The sequence below is a fragment of the Pseudorasbora parva genome, chromosome 12, assembly GCF_024679245.1.
Source record: "Pseudorasbora parva isolate DD20220531a chromosome 12, ASM2467924v1, whole genome shotgun sequence".
NCBI classification, from domain to species: Eukaryota; Metazoa; Chordata; class Actinopteri; order Cypriniformes; family Gobionidae; genus Pseudorasbora; species Pseudorasbora parva.
Window position 1 is genome coordinate 14,215,863 of NC_090183.1, and position 16,403 is coordinate 14,232,265.

Sequence of the window (16,403 nt, forward strand, 5' to 3'; positions counted from 1 at the left end):
TAAAATAGGCTCCGCCCTGAACGTCCATTTTGAAGCCAATTAGCATAAATGAATCGAAATTTTAACTTTTTTTTGATAACTATTGATAAACAGAGACCAGAGAACATTTTGACACTGGTTTGGTTCCGATCGGTCAAAAAACCAGGGACTAGTTTGCAAAAGTAGGTTTTCAATAAAATTCAAAATGGCGGAAAAATTTGCATACTGGAAATAAAATCTGAGATATACATTTTTTTCGCCAAGGACTCAGCTTTCCAATGATATATGACACTTGAGTGTGGACCAAATGGTTTAGGAGTTATGAGCCTTTTCTCGCAATTGATTGCTATAGCGCCACCTATGGGCCAATTGGGGTCATAGCTTCTCAGGGTCTCCCCAACATGGGTACTACCATCTGACAAAGTTTCAAATTTCCAGCTCTTACGGTTTGGTCTGCACGATGCGTTTTAGCGGAGAATAATAATAATAATAATAATAATAATAAAAATCAGTACAATTACAATAGGGTTTCAGCACTTCGTGCTTGAACCCCTAAAAATCAGTACAATTACAATAGGGTTTCAGCACTTCGTGCTTGAACCCCTAATAAAAATCAGTACAATTACAATAGGGTTTCAGCACTTCGTGCTTGAACCCCTAATAAATAACCAATAACCAGCATGACATTAGCAAATTGCTTCTATACTGGGTAGACATAACATAATAGATGTCTTACATGTTTGTGTTTATCTGAAAATCTGTGTTTGAGTGACAATTTTGTACAACATGAATGCTATTTCAAGAGACTAAAGTGGTCTTTTGAAGTATAGGAAAAGTGTTCTCTTACATTTACATTCAGGGCATTTAGCAGAAGAGACCATTGTTATATGCCATGTAAAGCTATCTGCCGGAAAAGAAGTGCTTCCTATACAAATACAAAGAAAAATTTGTTGAGTTGCAGGTCTGCATGGATTGGATGAACCAGGGAGCTTAACCTTTGACTGCCTTTGCGTTAGGTTGTGTACTGTATTTTACAAAAATGTGGTATATATAGAGTAGTATAAACTTGATTCAGTTCTATGAGCCACTTGGAAGTTCACAATATTATTTTTGTCATCGAGAGAGAGAGAGAGAGAGAGAGAGAGAGAGAGAGAGAGAGAGAGAGAGAGAGAGAGAGAGAGAGAGAGAGAGAGAGAGAGAGAGAGAGAGAGAAAGGTGTAGGTGGGGGGTTGAGTAGGGAGAAAAAGGTGCAGAGATGTTTCAAAAAATTTTCAAAATTTTTTTTTTTAACAAATGATTTCCTTGGGGCAGCAACATCAAGCTTTGCTTCATAGCTCTTCTGCAAGTTTAGAACTGAGGCCACGTAATCTGGAATTTCCTTATGTGCTGTCTGACGAACTGCAGGTTATGTCTACACCAATCCGCCTTAATTTGAAATCGCATCCTTTTTCTATAATTTTGGCCTTCCACACTGTAAACATTAGGCCTCTCCAATTAAAACTTTTCTAGTGACCGATCACATCTAAATTTTTCAATTGGCCAAATTGAATTTCTGTGAATTGATACAATTTAATTCACCGATATTCAATTTGGCCAGCTAAAAAGTTCAGATGTGATCAGTCACTAGAACATTTTAAATTGGAGAAATGTTATACAGTGAAACTGTGAGGTTGGTCCAATTAAATATTTTCAATTGTAGTAACAATTGTTTATTTCTCACTGTCCCAAAATACAAAAATGACTAAAAAACAATTTTATCACATTACTTTATTAACATGTCAATTCCAACACATGATATTTTGTGAAAATACATGTTTTCCATAAGGAAAATCCTCTGAATACATTCAAGAAGTGGTTAAGAAAACGTAGGTTAAAAACCTTGGAATAAAAATAAAAATGACAAAGTTCCGCCTGCATCACATCTGGCAAGTGACAGAACAGAAGTTGCTTTATTATATAATAAGGATGAGACAAATTAAAGGGTTACTTCAGCGATTAGCATATGGCTTTGTATCAGTAGAAACCCTGGAGAATATTCAAATTATTGTGCTTTCCCCTCTCATATCTCCCTGAGACGAGAGATTTATGCATTTTATTTCTGGAAAAATTCCTCCTATGATGCAAAATGACGATTTTTGCATCATAGGAGGAATGTTTGCCCAGAGGCTAAAGACTACAGCCAGCAGAGGGAGCCATTTCCGCATGTTTTGAATCCGGCATTGGGGGATGGGAGATTACACTCAGCTTGCAGGGAGAGCTCAGCTTGCAGACAGGATCATTTAAACGGAGCTATGGTGAGCAATGTAAGTCTTTTAACTTCTCAAATTCATTTCTATGAAAGTTAAGCTTGCAAAGGCATGAACTGAAACGTGCCAGACTGAACTCGCGTTGTGAATGTATGCCGCGAATGTAGTCGCGATTACCTCAGCTCTCATCACTCCTGCAGTTAGTGCGCAGTGCTGTGATACTCGCTCGGTGACTCACTCATTATATTGAACAGACACGTTCAGTTTTTAATTGTAGTGTCTCTAACTCAGTCACAGTAATGAAGTTGTTGGCGTTGGGAATGGCCTCACAGGGCAGCGAAGCATTCTGGGAATTGTAGTCTTTCATCCCCATGGGACAAAAATACATTTTCTGTCTTTTCTCAGTCTAGAAGACACCAAATTCAAAAATAATTTCACATTTCTACTGCATTGATGACCCAGTTTAAATACAGATTCATCTTCCCAGCGCTGAAGTACCCCTTTAATGGACGAATAAGAAAAGTACGAGCTTGACGTGTTTGATATTAAAAGGCAATAATAAGCCCTGAAAGAGGCCGACGGCAATCTGTAACATTGGAAATCTCCATTCACAGTTCACACCTATGGTTCACACGGACGGTTTTCTTCAGGTGCATTTTGCGCATGCGTATACAGTTTCACGGACATAGGACTTGTTCATTCAACATGGATTTTTCACTTCGACTTCAGAATGACTGAGCACAAGGATGAATATACAATTTTAATTTTGAGTGATGACCTTAAACTGTGATTAGTACAATGCATCTTTTTGCATGGGAATAATTATTTGGAAGTAATTTATTGGGCCAATATGTAATGATCAATGTGCAAAATGTTCCCCCATTTTTATTTATTTTTACAGTGCATTGACAATGAGATAGCGAAAATGGAGTGTCTTGAAGATTTTACTTTGTAAAATCTTCACTCATACGACAAAATCGCAAAAATAGCCGTCCAAACACAGCTCTGACATCTAGGCTAAACAAGGCAAAATTTTGTCTGTCAGTTAAAATGTATGGACGTCTAACCATAGCCCAAGAATAGACTATAGTCATCTAGAACATGAACATGTCAAAGAAATTAAACCAAACACCTTGTAATCAGTGTTGACTTTGCTTACATGATGGAATATCATACATCTTGCAAGTTATTTTGGCAACAACGATGCAACCAAATTCAAGGTTATTTTGGCTAGAAGTGGGTTACTCATTCAGACTATATCGTGTCTATAGCTAACCGAGACAGTGACATGATGGCTATTGCTTGCTGGGTACATATAATTGCAATTGAACTCAAACTTGACTCCTTGGTAAGTCTTAAGATATTTTGCTAATACAATGTTTGTGCCAAAACAACTGGTCTCATCTCATTGAGCTTTAATTACTTTTTACACATTTCAGTTTGGATACATTTTTGGAAAACACTTGAAAACGCTAGTGTGGCTGGAGAGCGTTTTGAAATGAAAATGCTGTTTACAAACAGTGAAGCCAGTAAGTGATGCTACTTTTTTCCAGTAACGAGTAATCTAACACGTTGCTATTTCCGAACCAGTAATCAGATTACAGTAATTTATCTAAGTCACTGTGAGTTACTATTTTAGTCATTTTCCTTAATAAAAAATAAAATATAGATATTGTTGCTTTCTTCTTGTGTCTCTAGGAGAATATTTTTTAATTTCAACTTAAAATGTCAGGAGATACATTGTTAGGGTTACTGTTAAAAATGCACTTCCAATAAGGTGAGTGCTGGCAAATACCGGTTGTCATATTATGTTGAGGCGGCAAGGGTTTGTTGTCGGCAACTGCTGAATGTGACTAATAAAGTAACTTGTAATCTTACTTAGTTACTTTTAAAATCGAGTACTCGGTAAAGTAACTAAGTTGCTTTTTAAAGGAGTAATCAGTAATCAGATTACTTTTTCAAAGTAACTGTGGCAACCCTGTTTACAAATATATCCGGATTAATATAGATATATAGCCTCTGTTAGCCATTGTGATTGAGGTGTGGAACAGGCTTGGTGGAAGGAGGACAGAATGTCAAAACAAGAGAAAAATGCAACAGTTGATGCAGCTGCTGTGATAATGGACACATCATGAGGTGTTGAGATGGTTAGGAAAAAGTGCCATTTAGTAGCACCTTCAGATGAGGATCTTGGTGTGTGTAAAAAAGGGATAGATAGACTGAGGAATGCAGGTGTTGGAATGTTTTCAAAAGTGCATGTGTAATACATGTTTGTGTTTTGTGGTCTACAGGTTTATACACGGTATGGGAAATGTTACACATTTAATGGAAACAAGACGTCTCCCAAGAGGGTGAGGCAAGGCGGCACTGGAAACGGCCTGGAGCTGATGCTGGATATTCAGCAGGACGAGTATCTGCCCATCTGGAGAGAAACCAGTGAGTGATAAACGCAACTGCTGCCATTTTGCATCCAATTTATATTTGTAGCGTAAATGACCTTGAATTACTATTAAAACAGTATTTATGTTAGTGTAATATTGTTGCAAAGTCGATCATTTTGTAAGATGTGTCACCCTTCATACAGTTTGGGGTTGGTAAGATTTTTATTTTATTTAAAGAAGTGTCTCAGTAACATTGTGAAATATATTATTACAATTTTAACTCATTTAAATTTAAATGTATTTCTGTGATGATAATGATAAATTTTCAGCAGCTGTAACTCTAATCTTCAGTGTCACATGATCCTTCAGGAATCATTATAATATGACGATTTGACACTCAATACATTTTTTTTTTATTACCCACAGTTTATGTGGTCATTTATTATTCTTTAATAAACAGAAAGTTCATAAGCAATTTTGGTAACATTATAAATGCCTTAACTGTCATCTTTGATCAATGTAATGCATCCTTGTTGAATAATTTCTTTAAACAAATCACTGGCCTCAAGCTTTTGAATGGTAGTGTATAGAGGTAAAATTAGAGGTAAAATAATTACTATTATTTGGTGAGTAGTCATGCAATAAGTGTCTGTCGGATATAATTTTTTACCCATACAATCTGTCAATCTTCAGATGAGACGACGTTGGAGGCAGGTATTCGTGTTCAGATTCATAGTCAGAACGAACCCCCTTACATCCACCAGCTGGGCTTCGGGGTCTCTCCAGGGTTCCAAACATTTGTTTCCTGTCAGGAACAGAGGGTAGGTTTAACTGGAGTAAAAACCACGCTCCTCTAAACTCTTGAATTTCAGACATTTTAAATTAGGAGCTAATTTACAAAAAGTCTAAAAGATCTCAAGGCTGACTGAGATATTCTCTAATTGAGACTGCATGTGCTAAATGTTTCACAGCTATAGGGTGCACTCATGCAGACAAAGAAGCAGAGACAGACTTTTTCTTGAAGTGTCTGCTGTTTTTCTAGCTAACGTACCTGCCACAGCCATGGGGAAACTGTCGGGCTTCATCTGAGCCTGTGATCCCAGGATACGACACCTACAGCGTCAGTGCTTGCAGACTGCACTGTGAGAGCACACAGGTGCAGAGAGAGTGCAACTGCAGGATGGTGCATATGCCAGGTGCGTGTTGTATGTGAGTGGGAGAGTTGTAATAAAATCTGTCGGCATCAGTAAGAACAAATGTGCCGTGTTGGTATTTATCACGCCACCACGTAGTTCATCTGTAAAATTGTTCTTAATGCTGCTGACAGGTTGGCAGCTGCATCCCAACATTCCTGGTTTCACTATCGAGACAGTGGCATTCTTGGAAATGAGCATTCTAACCCTTTATAAAGCAGACGTCTTTAAATAATAAACAAGCCCTCTTGCTGATATGTTGGTTATGGAAGCTTGTTTCTTTCATGGAAAAAAAAGTTTTAAAAAAAGTAATTTTTATCTCACAATTATTATTATTTTTTCTCAGAATTGCAAGTATTCTCGATTTGCATACTTATGGACTATTCTATGACGTATAAATAGTGTAAGTAGTGTGTTTACACTGCAAATTCCAAAAAGAAAAAGTCACTTTAAATACCCTGATGATGCACTAAATTAACTGGGAATTGAATTATGTGTGGAATGTTGGACACTTCGTGCACTCAACTGTAGCAGCTTTAATTACATAGTGGAGTGGGAGGGGCTAGCAGATTCCGATGCTGAATGACAAAATAACCATATGAAGTTCATACACTACATGGTTGAGTACATAGTGTATAAGTACATGTTGTATAAGTGCATAGTGTATAGTGCGTCATTTGGGACACATCTTATGTCACCAAATATAGAAACGGGCTTAAAATACTCACAATGCAACCAAATACAGAAACGAGCCATGAATACTCACAACTCAACCAAATAGAGAAATGCTCTGCAAATACTCACAATGCAAATACAGAAACATGCTGCAAAAACACTGCAAATACTCACAACTCAACCAAATACAGAAACGCACTGCATATACTCACAACTCAACCAAATGCAGAAACGCGCCGCCAATACTCACAACTCAACCAAATACAGAAACACACTGCATATACTTACAGCTCAACCAAATACAGAAACGCGCCGCAAATACTCACAACTCAACCAAATACAGAAACGCGCAGCAAATACTCACAACTCAACCAAATATAGAAACACACTGCATATACTCACAACTCAACCAAATACAGAAACGCACCGCAAATACTCACAACTCAACCAAATACAGAAATGCACCGCAAATACTCACAACTCAACCAAATACAGAAACACACTGTATATACTCACAACTCAACCAAATACAGAAACGCGCCGCAAATACTCACAACTCAACCAAATACAGAAACGCGCCACAAATACTCACATCGCAACCAAATACAGAAACATGCCGACAATACGAACAACGCAACAAAATAAAGAAACGTTTTGCAAATAAGCATAACTCAACCAAATACAGAAATGCACCGCAAATACTCACAACGCAACCAAATACAGAAACACACTGCAAATACTCACAACTCAACCAAATACAGAAACCATGCCGCAAATACTCACAACTCAACCAAAAACAGAAACACGCCGCAAATACTCACAACTCAACCAAATACAGAAACGTACTGCAAATACTCACAACTCAACCAAATACAGAAATGCGCCGCAAATACTCACAACTCAACCAAATACAGAAATGCACTGCAAATACGCACATTTCAACCAAATACAGAAACCCTACCGCAAATACTCACAACTCAACCAAATACAGAAATGCGCAGCAAATACTCACAACTCAACCAAATACAGAAATGCACTGCAAATACTCACAACTCAACTAAATACAGAAACCCTGCCGCAAATATTCACAACTCAACCAAATACAGAATCACACTGCATATACTCACAACTCAACCAAATACAGAAACATACTGCATATACTCACAACTCAACCAAATACAGAAACGCGCCACAAATACTCACATCGCAACCAAATACAGAAACATGCCAACAATACGAACAAAGCAACAAAATAAAGAAACGTTTTGCAAATACGCATAACTCAACCAAATACAGAAATTCACCTCAAATACTCACAATGGAACCAAATACAGAAACCCTGCCGCAAATACTCACAACTCAACCACATACAGAAATCCTGCCGCAAATACTCACAATTCAACCAAATACAGAAGCGCGCCGCAAATACTCACAACTCAACCAAATACAGAAACGCACCGCAAATACTCACAACTCAACCAAATACAGAAATGCACTGCAAATACTCACAACTCAACCAAATACAGAAATGTGCCGCAAATACTCACAACTCAACAGAAATGCACTGCAAATACTCACAACTCAACCAAATACAGAAACCCTGACGCAAATACTCACAACACAACCAAATACAGAAACGCACCGCAAATACTCACAACTCAACCAAATACAGAAACACACTGCAAATACTCACAATGCAACCAAATACAGAACAGGCTGCAAATACTCACAACTCAACCAAATACAGAAATACACCGCAAATACTCACAACTCAACCAAATACAAAAATGCTCCGCAAATACTCACAACTCAACCAAATACAGAAATGCGCAGCAAATACTCACAACTCAACCAAATACAGAAATACACCGCAAATACTCACAACTCAACCAAATACAAAAAGGCTCCGCAAATACTCACAACTCAACCAAATACAAAAATGCTCCGCAAATACTCACAACTCAACCAAATACAGAAATGCGTAGCAAATACTTACAACGCAACCAAATACAGAAATGCAAAAATTCTTCAAATACTCACAACGCAACCAAATACAGAAATGCAAAAATACTTCAAATACTCACAACGCAAACAAATATAGAAACGCACTGCAGATACGCAAATGTAACCAAATACAGAAACATGCTGCAAATACTCACAAAGCAACTAAATATAGAAATGCAAAGCAAATACTCAATCCAACCAAATACAGAAACGTGCTGCAAATATAGTATTTGCAAAATATGTTATATTTCACAATATGAAATTTTTTTCTCGTCATTCTAATTTTAGCAATAAACGTTTTTATTTACTTTTAGTAAATCATTATAAGGATTGCGAGAAGTTTTAAATGGCACAATTGAGAAATACAAATTAGCAATTACCTTTTTTTTTATTCTGTGGTGGAAACAAGCTTTCATACATACATCAAATATCTCTCTACAGGTGATGCTGATATCTGCACGCCGAGTAAAATCAAATGTGTTGACAAGGCATTAGGTAAGGTCATCAGACATATAAAAATACTGATGCTGATTGATCAACTCAAATAACATGCTTGTTTTTTAGTTTAAAGAAATAGTTCGTCCAGAAGTAAAAATTCTATAATGCTTTACTCACCCTCATGCTCGTTTGCAGAAGATATTTAAACATTTTTTTCTGAACTATTAAAGCCATTGTTGTCTAAAACAACACCTGACTCCATAGACTTTAATGGTATGGATTAAAAAAAAAATCTAAATATCTTATTGCATTACAAATTTAAAGCAAAATGAGGCTGAGTGAATAATGAGTGCATTTACATGCACTTTCTTTCAACGATTATGCTAAATAATCCGACAACGGCGACAAAGAAAAACAGTTTACATGACCACAAGGTCAAAAACAGCTTAAGAATAAACTGACTGACACAGCTAGATTTTTGCACATTACCCCCAATTTCACCTGGCATTAAAACCCCTAACTAGCATTCTTTAAACTTATTTAAGTATGCATGTGTATCAGGAAAGCATCCTTACTGAAGATTTAAGTGATTTACAGCAGATTTAAAGTTTCCCACTGACATTTTGGAATACTATGGGGTTTTTCAATGTTTTACTTAATATCACAACTCACATAATAAATAGCTCATACTCTGAGTGAAATACACTGTAAAAAAATTACTGGTAATTTTCTACCAGTACATTATCCAGTAATTTTACAGAAATTTCCATTAACCTATAAAACACAACTTAATGCAATGTGTAGTCAAAATACAGGTAAAACATCTGTAAAAAAAAAAAAAAAAAAAAAAAAAAAAAACTATATGGAAAATTCCTTCATATTTATACAGTACATTGTGCCCAATTTTTACTGACTTTTTTTTACAGTGGGATACTTACGTTTTGACGTCACCAGCGTTTTTTTAAGTCTTGTAAATGCAGTTGTCTTGTGTTGCCAGGTGATTGGTCTACATGCAAACTGGTTAATTTCCTTTTACTTTTGGTTCAGCATATTGGTGTGCATGCAATCGTGCTCAAAAGTATTAAACAGTAATCGTTGACGACTCCATTGATTTGACTTAATTGAGAGTTTAAAAACACCCTAATGCATTTAAAACTATTGAACATAACAGAGAGCTCGATTTTTGATGATAACTACAGAACTATTCACTGCAGTACTTGTCTGCACCAAGTGTAATTCATCAATATTTCCTGTACATTTCTTCAGCTTTACTCCAGAAGAGCACAGGTGACTCATGTCCCTGTGAGACACCCTGTAATTTGACTCGGTATGGAAAAGAGCTCTCTATGGTTAAAATACCCAGTAGGGGCTCTGCTCGCTACCTTTCTCGCAAATACCAGAAATCAGAGGAATATATTAGGTAAGTCTAATGCATAAATAGCCACACATACACACAATCTCAGGGGTAGGTTTTATTTTGCAGCTGAACATATTTCAACATTATAGTCTAAACCCTCAGACAGACCAAAGGAAAGATATACCCAGGATTTTTTTTTTTTCTCATAGAAAGCTATATGCTTCGGTAAGGATACCTGGTCAGCATTTTTGTAAAAAGTATTTATTATTTATTTGCAAAACATGCTTCTCTCAAAAATTCTATCAGCCTTTTTCTAATAACTATAGCAGAATTCCCATTGTCCAAACTGCAGGCTTGTTTCTGTCAGTTATATAATGGGATGAAAAATGTAATTGTGGTCCTCCATTCACTAGCTCAGTAGAAAAAAACTATTTAATAGACTGCTCTAAAATTACATTCTGTGGTTTCCACTAATTATTTTTTTCAACCATTTTGGTTGCTAATCCCTTTATTTCCATAATACAAATAATAATGGGCTTAAAAACAGCATGGAAATAAAGTTTCCATGCTTTTTCCCTGCAGAGAATTAAACATTTGTATTAAACTTTTCATTGTGCAGAGACAACTTTCTCATCTTGGATATTTTCTTTGAGGCCCTTAACTATGAGACAATAGAACAGAAGAAAGCATACGACATCGCTGGTCTGTTAGGTAGGTTTGTGATCCTCACATACTACAACCATATATATATATTAAATATTATTATAAGTCTGGCCTTTTTTGTTGATTATTACAGAGATAGTTCAAAAGATATTTTGAAGAATTTCTGTAACCAAACAGTTGATGGACCCTGACTTCCAAATACAGAAATCCGAACATGCTGCAAATACTCACAATGCAACCAAATACCTTTTTTTTCTCCCTATACCATGGAAACTGTCAAACCCATGTACTGTCAAAACTGTTTGACTTTCTTCTGAAGAACAAACAAACAAAAAAATATTTTTCACTAATGTTTAATTTTTTTGTTCAAATAATGGAAGTCATGGGTCCAGTGTTGTAGACATGAATAAAGAAAGTCATACTGGTTTGGAACAACATGAGAATGAGTAATGATTAGAATTTTCAGCTTGTTTGAATGATCACTTTAATTATTACACTTTTTTCTCTCTCTCTCTCTCAATCCCTGGGAAACAGTGTAAAGGAACACTCCACATTTTTTGAAAATAGGCTCATTTTCCAAGTCCCTTAGAGTTAAACAGTTGAGTTTTACCCTTTTTGAATCCATTCAAGTGATCTCTGTATCTGGCGGTAGCACTTTTAGCATAGCTTAGCATACATCATTGAATCATATAGGTCCATTAGCATCACTCTCAAAAATGACCAAAGACTTTCAATATTTTTCCTATTTAAAACTTGACTCTTCTATAGTTACATTGTCTACTAAGACCAACGAAAAATGAAGTTTCTATTTTTTTAGACCGTTATAGCTACACTGTAAAAAAAGATTTAGAAAAAAAGTTACCTGGTTGCCTTAAAATTTTGAGTTCATTAAAATAAAATTTTTGAGTTAATACAATGAACATTTTTTGAGATTCGACAACCTTTATTAAAATATTATTAAAAGATTTTGTAAACATATTGGGTAATTATGTGTGTTATTTCTGATGAGGCAGTGAAACATGCCAAATAGTGCTATTTTCATGATTTAACACATTTTTTATGTGGTTAATATTTTGAGTTTCTATTTATTAAACTAATTTCCTTCATTGTATCAACTCAAATTTTTCATTTCAATAAACTAAAAATTTTAAGACAACCAGGTTACTTACTTTTTAAGTTAAACCAACAAAAAACAACATTTTTTTTTTACAGTGTAGGAACTACTTTCTCATTCCGGTGTAGGAACTTTGCGGCCGTCATGGGTGCAGCGGCGCAATGATATTACACAGCGCCTAATAGGCAAACTTCTGTCAACATAACCAGCGTGAAGATCTGCTTGCTCAGAGAGCGTGCGTTGTAACCATGGAGACTTTGTGAGAGACGATATTTACTTGGTGCAGATTCCGAACCGTATCTATTTGAACACTGAAGAAGAGCTTTTGAAATATAAAAGAGAAAGTCTGGCTGAACAGATTGGGGCAGAAGGGATGAGGAGAGCAGATTCAAACTGGTGAGTCAGAGAAGAGTCAAAATTCAAGGACAAATGGTCTGACATGGATTCGGTCTGCCAACCTTTTGATTTTGACTAACGTAATATGTGAATGAAATATGCAAAGACTGCTTCTTATGAAGACAGAGAGAGTGCGTGCTCTCCGTTGTTTCTCTCTATCATTTAGTTATGCGCCCAGTCATCTCACTCATAAATCACAAAAAACTGATCAAATAAGGCTTTGACGGGACAAAAATTTTTTTGGTAGCCGCCAAATAATTTTCAATGCATGAGATGCTCCGAAGCCTTGGAACAGAACGTAACATCACTAACGTAGTATTTTGTACCATATAAACTGTAGATAAACAATACCGGCAATTAAACATTCTATTAATCAAAACTATACACTACCTCACCAGAATGCAAAAAAAAACTACTAACCTAATATACTGTATAAACCAAATGGCCTCGCAAAACCCCCACGCTTAGTGATTTCATTCACATGATTTCATTCATGATTTCATTAACTAAAGACAACAGCAGTGGTTGTTCAATCTGGTCGTTCAAGCTAATAATAAAAAAATATTGTTATACTTACAGCCAAAGGGATGATACACTTCATCCTGTCTGGCCATATCCTTTAGATGTGCCGTACCGTGGTAACACTGTCCATGTTTTCTAAATAGTCATCTGGTCCCAAATGCTTTGAGCAAACACGCAGTTTCTTGTTTGAATCTACCAGTGTTTTGGTTCAGAGCAGTCAACCACTGATTCTTTCATTACTTGATTTTCGTTGGTATTCTGGGAAACATGATGGTAGTAGTATATACCTTCGACTCACTATCACAGCTCTTTATGACACACAGAACCATATGGTTAATCCACAGTAAATCCACTACATAATTTGCCGGCTGCAACAACACAAACTTAGTGCAACGACACAAACTTAGTGCCGGTCGTATTGGAAGTTATCTATCTGAGGACTACTTTCAGGCACTGCGTAATATCATCGCGCCGCTGAACCCATGGTATGACTGCAAAGTTCCATAATTCTTACGCAGGAATGAGAAAATAGGTCAGTCTATATCGGTATAAAAATCTAAACTTTTAATTTTTCGTTGGTTTTGGTACACAATATAACTACAGATTAGTCAAGTTTTAATTAGGAAAAATATTATCTTTGAAAAAATTAAGTCTTTGGTCATTTTTGAGAGTGATGCTAATGGACCTATATGATTCAATGATGTATGCTAAGCTATGCTAAAAGTGCTACCGCCAGATACAGAGATCACTTGAATGGATTCAAAAAGGGTAAAACTCACCTGTTTAACTCTAAGGGACTTGGAAAATGACCCTTTTTTTCAAAAAATGTGGAGTGTTTCACATTTGAAGTTCAAGTTTTCAAAACTCTTCATATAGTTCTCCTGACCAACCTTCAATTTGGCACAGCAGTTATTTTCACATTCAAAATGCACAAACTACCAAATCACTTCAATCAATGTTTCAATCAACAAACTCACTTTGTCACTCAAAAACACGTTACATATTTACGTTACAGTTGCAGCATTATTTCTAAGCTTTCCCCTATATAAATGGTGATGAAATTGAAACACTAAAATTTTGTGTTCAGTTAGTTATATCTAATTGTTTTAATAGTATTATATTTTTTTTAGATTCTGAATATACAGTGGGTACGGAAAGTATATTCAGACTCCCTTACATTTTTTAACTCTGTTTTATTGCAGCCATTTGCTAAAATCATTTAAGTTCATTTTTTTCTAATAGTGCTATTTTCATGATTTATCACATTTTTATGTGGTTCAGATACAATAATATTTTGAGTTTTTATTTATTAAACACATTTCCTTCATTGTATCAACTCAAATTTTTAATTTCAATAAACTCAACATTTTAAGGCAACCAGGTTACTTCTTTTTTTAAGTTAAACCAACAAAAAAACAACACATTTTTTTTACAATGTGACTCCTGGTCTTCATTCACCATATCTGGTCCTTGGGTCTTTTTCACTGTAAAATCACCTGCGTATTTCAATATGGTACTGTAGAAATGTTGTCTTACTCTTTTTTGTGTTGTGCTAGGTTTTTAACTTAATTTGAACAGTTTTGAAAAGAGTATGTAAATGCTAATTGGCCTGTAGGGAGGCCTACATGGTGTTTTGAATGATGTTCGTGTCTAAGTGAAAAAAATAATTCAAAGATATCGTCATTGAATATGATAAATTTAGCTCACGAAATTTAGCTCACGTGAACTGAAGTTTTGATCATTGTGTGAAGAGACTTTTTGAAAAAGTGACCTACGGTTGTTAAAACCTATGTTTGGGTCAAATATGGACAAATCAAACCATCTGTCACATGTCCGTCTGTTTCTGTTGTCACCTTTGTCAGTTTCCCGCCACTTGTTTGTCACCTTGGTTACCCTTTTTAATCTAGTTCTGTTCTGTGTCCTATTAATTAACTCGTTTTGGTTTCCTATTTAAGTTCATCTTCTTTACCTCTTTGTCTGGTCACATTTTGTGTTAGCATGTACGTATGGATATGTTCAGTTGTGAACAGAGTGATTATTCCTATATTGCCTATTTTGTGAAACCTTCAGTAAGCTTTGTTGGAGCAACATATTCACCTGTCCTGGTCTTCCTGCTTGAGATACACGTGACACCGCATCAGGTTTAAAAAAGGAATTAAAAATTTAAACCAACGGTTGTCATATTTGACCCAAACATAGGTTGAAGCAACCCAGCATTTGTAGTGAGTATAGCAATTGTCACAAAATTCACTACATTTCTACAGTACCATCTTGAAATATATTCCAAATCTATAAATTGAATGCATCAAAACAATAAGATTGTATAGCTGAACATCTACAGATGTTTTAGTCTATCAATTTAATTATCATCTATATAAAAGGAGACAACTAAGGTATCTTTTTCTACTGTAATGTATACCAAGGTGTCAAACTGCACTTGTTGGGTAATAACTTCTGTTATAGAAGCATGACTTAATTTGAGACATAAATTAAGTGTTTTGGTAGGTTAAGTGCATTTTGGATGTAAAATGTGCTGTGCCAAGCTGAAAGTTGGAGAACTGTATGAAGAGTTTTGGAAATGTGACCTAAGTTGAGAAATGAGTGATTGATTGTAAATTGATTGTATGGTTTCCATTTTCAGGAGACATCGGTGGACAGATGGGGCTTTTCATTGGTGCCAGTATCCTCACTATCCTGGAAATACTTGACTATATCTATGAGGTATCTTCACTTCATTGAGGAAGGACAGTCCCCTGACATAAACACACAAACATCTCTTGTCTTTCAGACTGCTTTTAATCTTCATCTCTTTAGGTGGCAAAACACAAAATCAAGCAACTCCTGAAACCAAAGAAGAGTCAGAAACAACAGAACCAACAGAACTTAATCCAAGAGCAGATCCAGAGAACGAAGAACCTGCGAGAACAGAACCTGAAAGCTCAGCTGGCTGCCGGGACTATAGCTACAGTCAGATTTGAAGAAGTCAACGTCAAGGTGGGTCACAAAAACAGAGATTTTTTAAAACGGCTTTTACACTTTGCACCAAATAAATGAAGATCTGCGCCATGTGATTTGTTTGTCAACAGGCAGCTAATGACGAAGCTCAACCGCACAGTGCACATCCAACTTCGATATTACCAAATCATCACAATGCACAACCGGTCGTACAGAAGGACTTTGCTTGCTAAGGGATGCCTCTTCTACTCTCCATGAATTTTTTTCATATCACTGAACTTGAAGTTGGGATCCTGAATTGGGAGCCTGTACACTGAAATATATACATTTCATTTTCTCCACTTATAAAAGCTACAGCCAAAGCCTAATCCAGGACAGCATCATGTGAAATCGTCTCAAACCAGTCACACCGCTCACACTTTTACAAGGCAATATCAGATGAATAAACAACATGTGCTTTTGTTGATTTGTGGGGGTTTT

General features: G+C 36.0%; 1 protein-coding gene across 1 annotated transcript in view; it reads left to right on the plus strand.

The window, feature by feature from the left end:
- asic4b (acid-sensing (proton-gated) ion channel family member 4b) overlaps positions 1-16,384 on the plus strand; it is an 85,881-nt gene extending 69,497 nt beyond the window's left edge. Inside the window, exons 2-10 of the mRNA XM_067459279.1 lie at positions 4,517-4,661; positions 5,300-5,427; positions 5,649-5,802; positions 8,920-8,973; positions 10,183-10,336; positions 10,893-10,984; positions 15,610-15,689; positions 15,783-15,962; positions 16,055-16,384. Of these exons, the coding sequence (XP_067315380.1) occupies positions 4,517-4,661; positions 5,300-5,427; positions 5,649-5,802; positions 8,920-8,973; positions 10,183-10,336; positions 10,893-10,984; positions 15,610-15,689; positions 15,783-15,962; positions 16,055-16,156 (1,089 nt within the window). The 3' untranslated portion in view covers positions 16,157-16,384. The remainder of the gene's footprint in view (positions 1-4,516; positions 4,662-5,299; positions 5,428-5,648; positions 5,803-8,919; positions 8,974-10,182; positions 10,337-10,892; positions 10,985-15,609; positions 15,690-15,782; positions 15,963-16,054) is intronic.
- Positions 16,385-16,403: the final 19 nt, after the last annotated feature.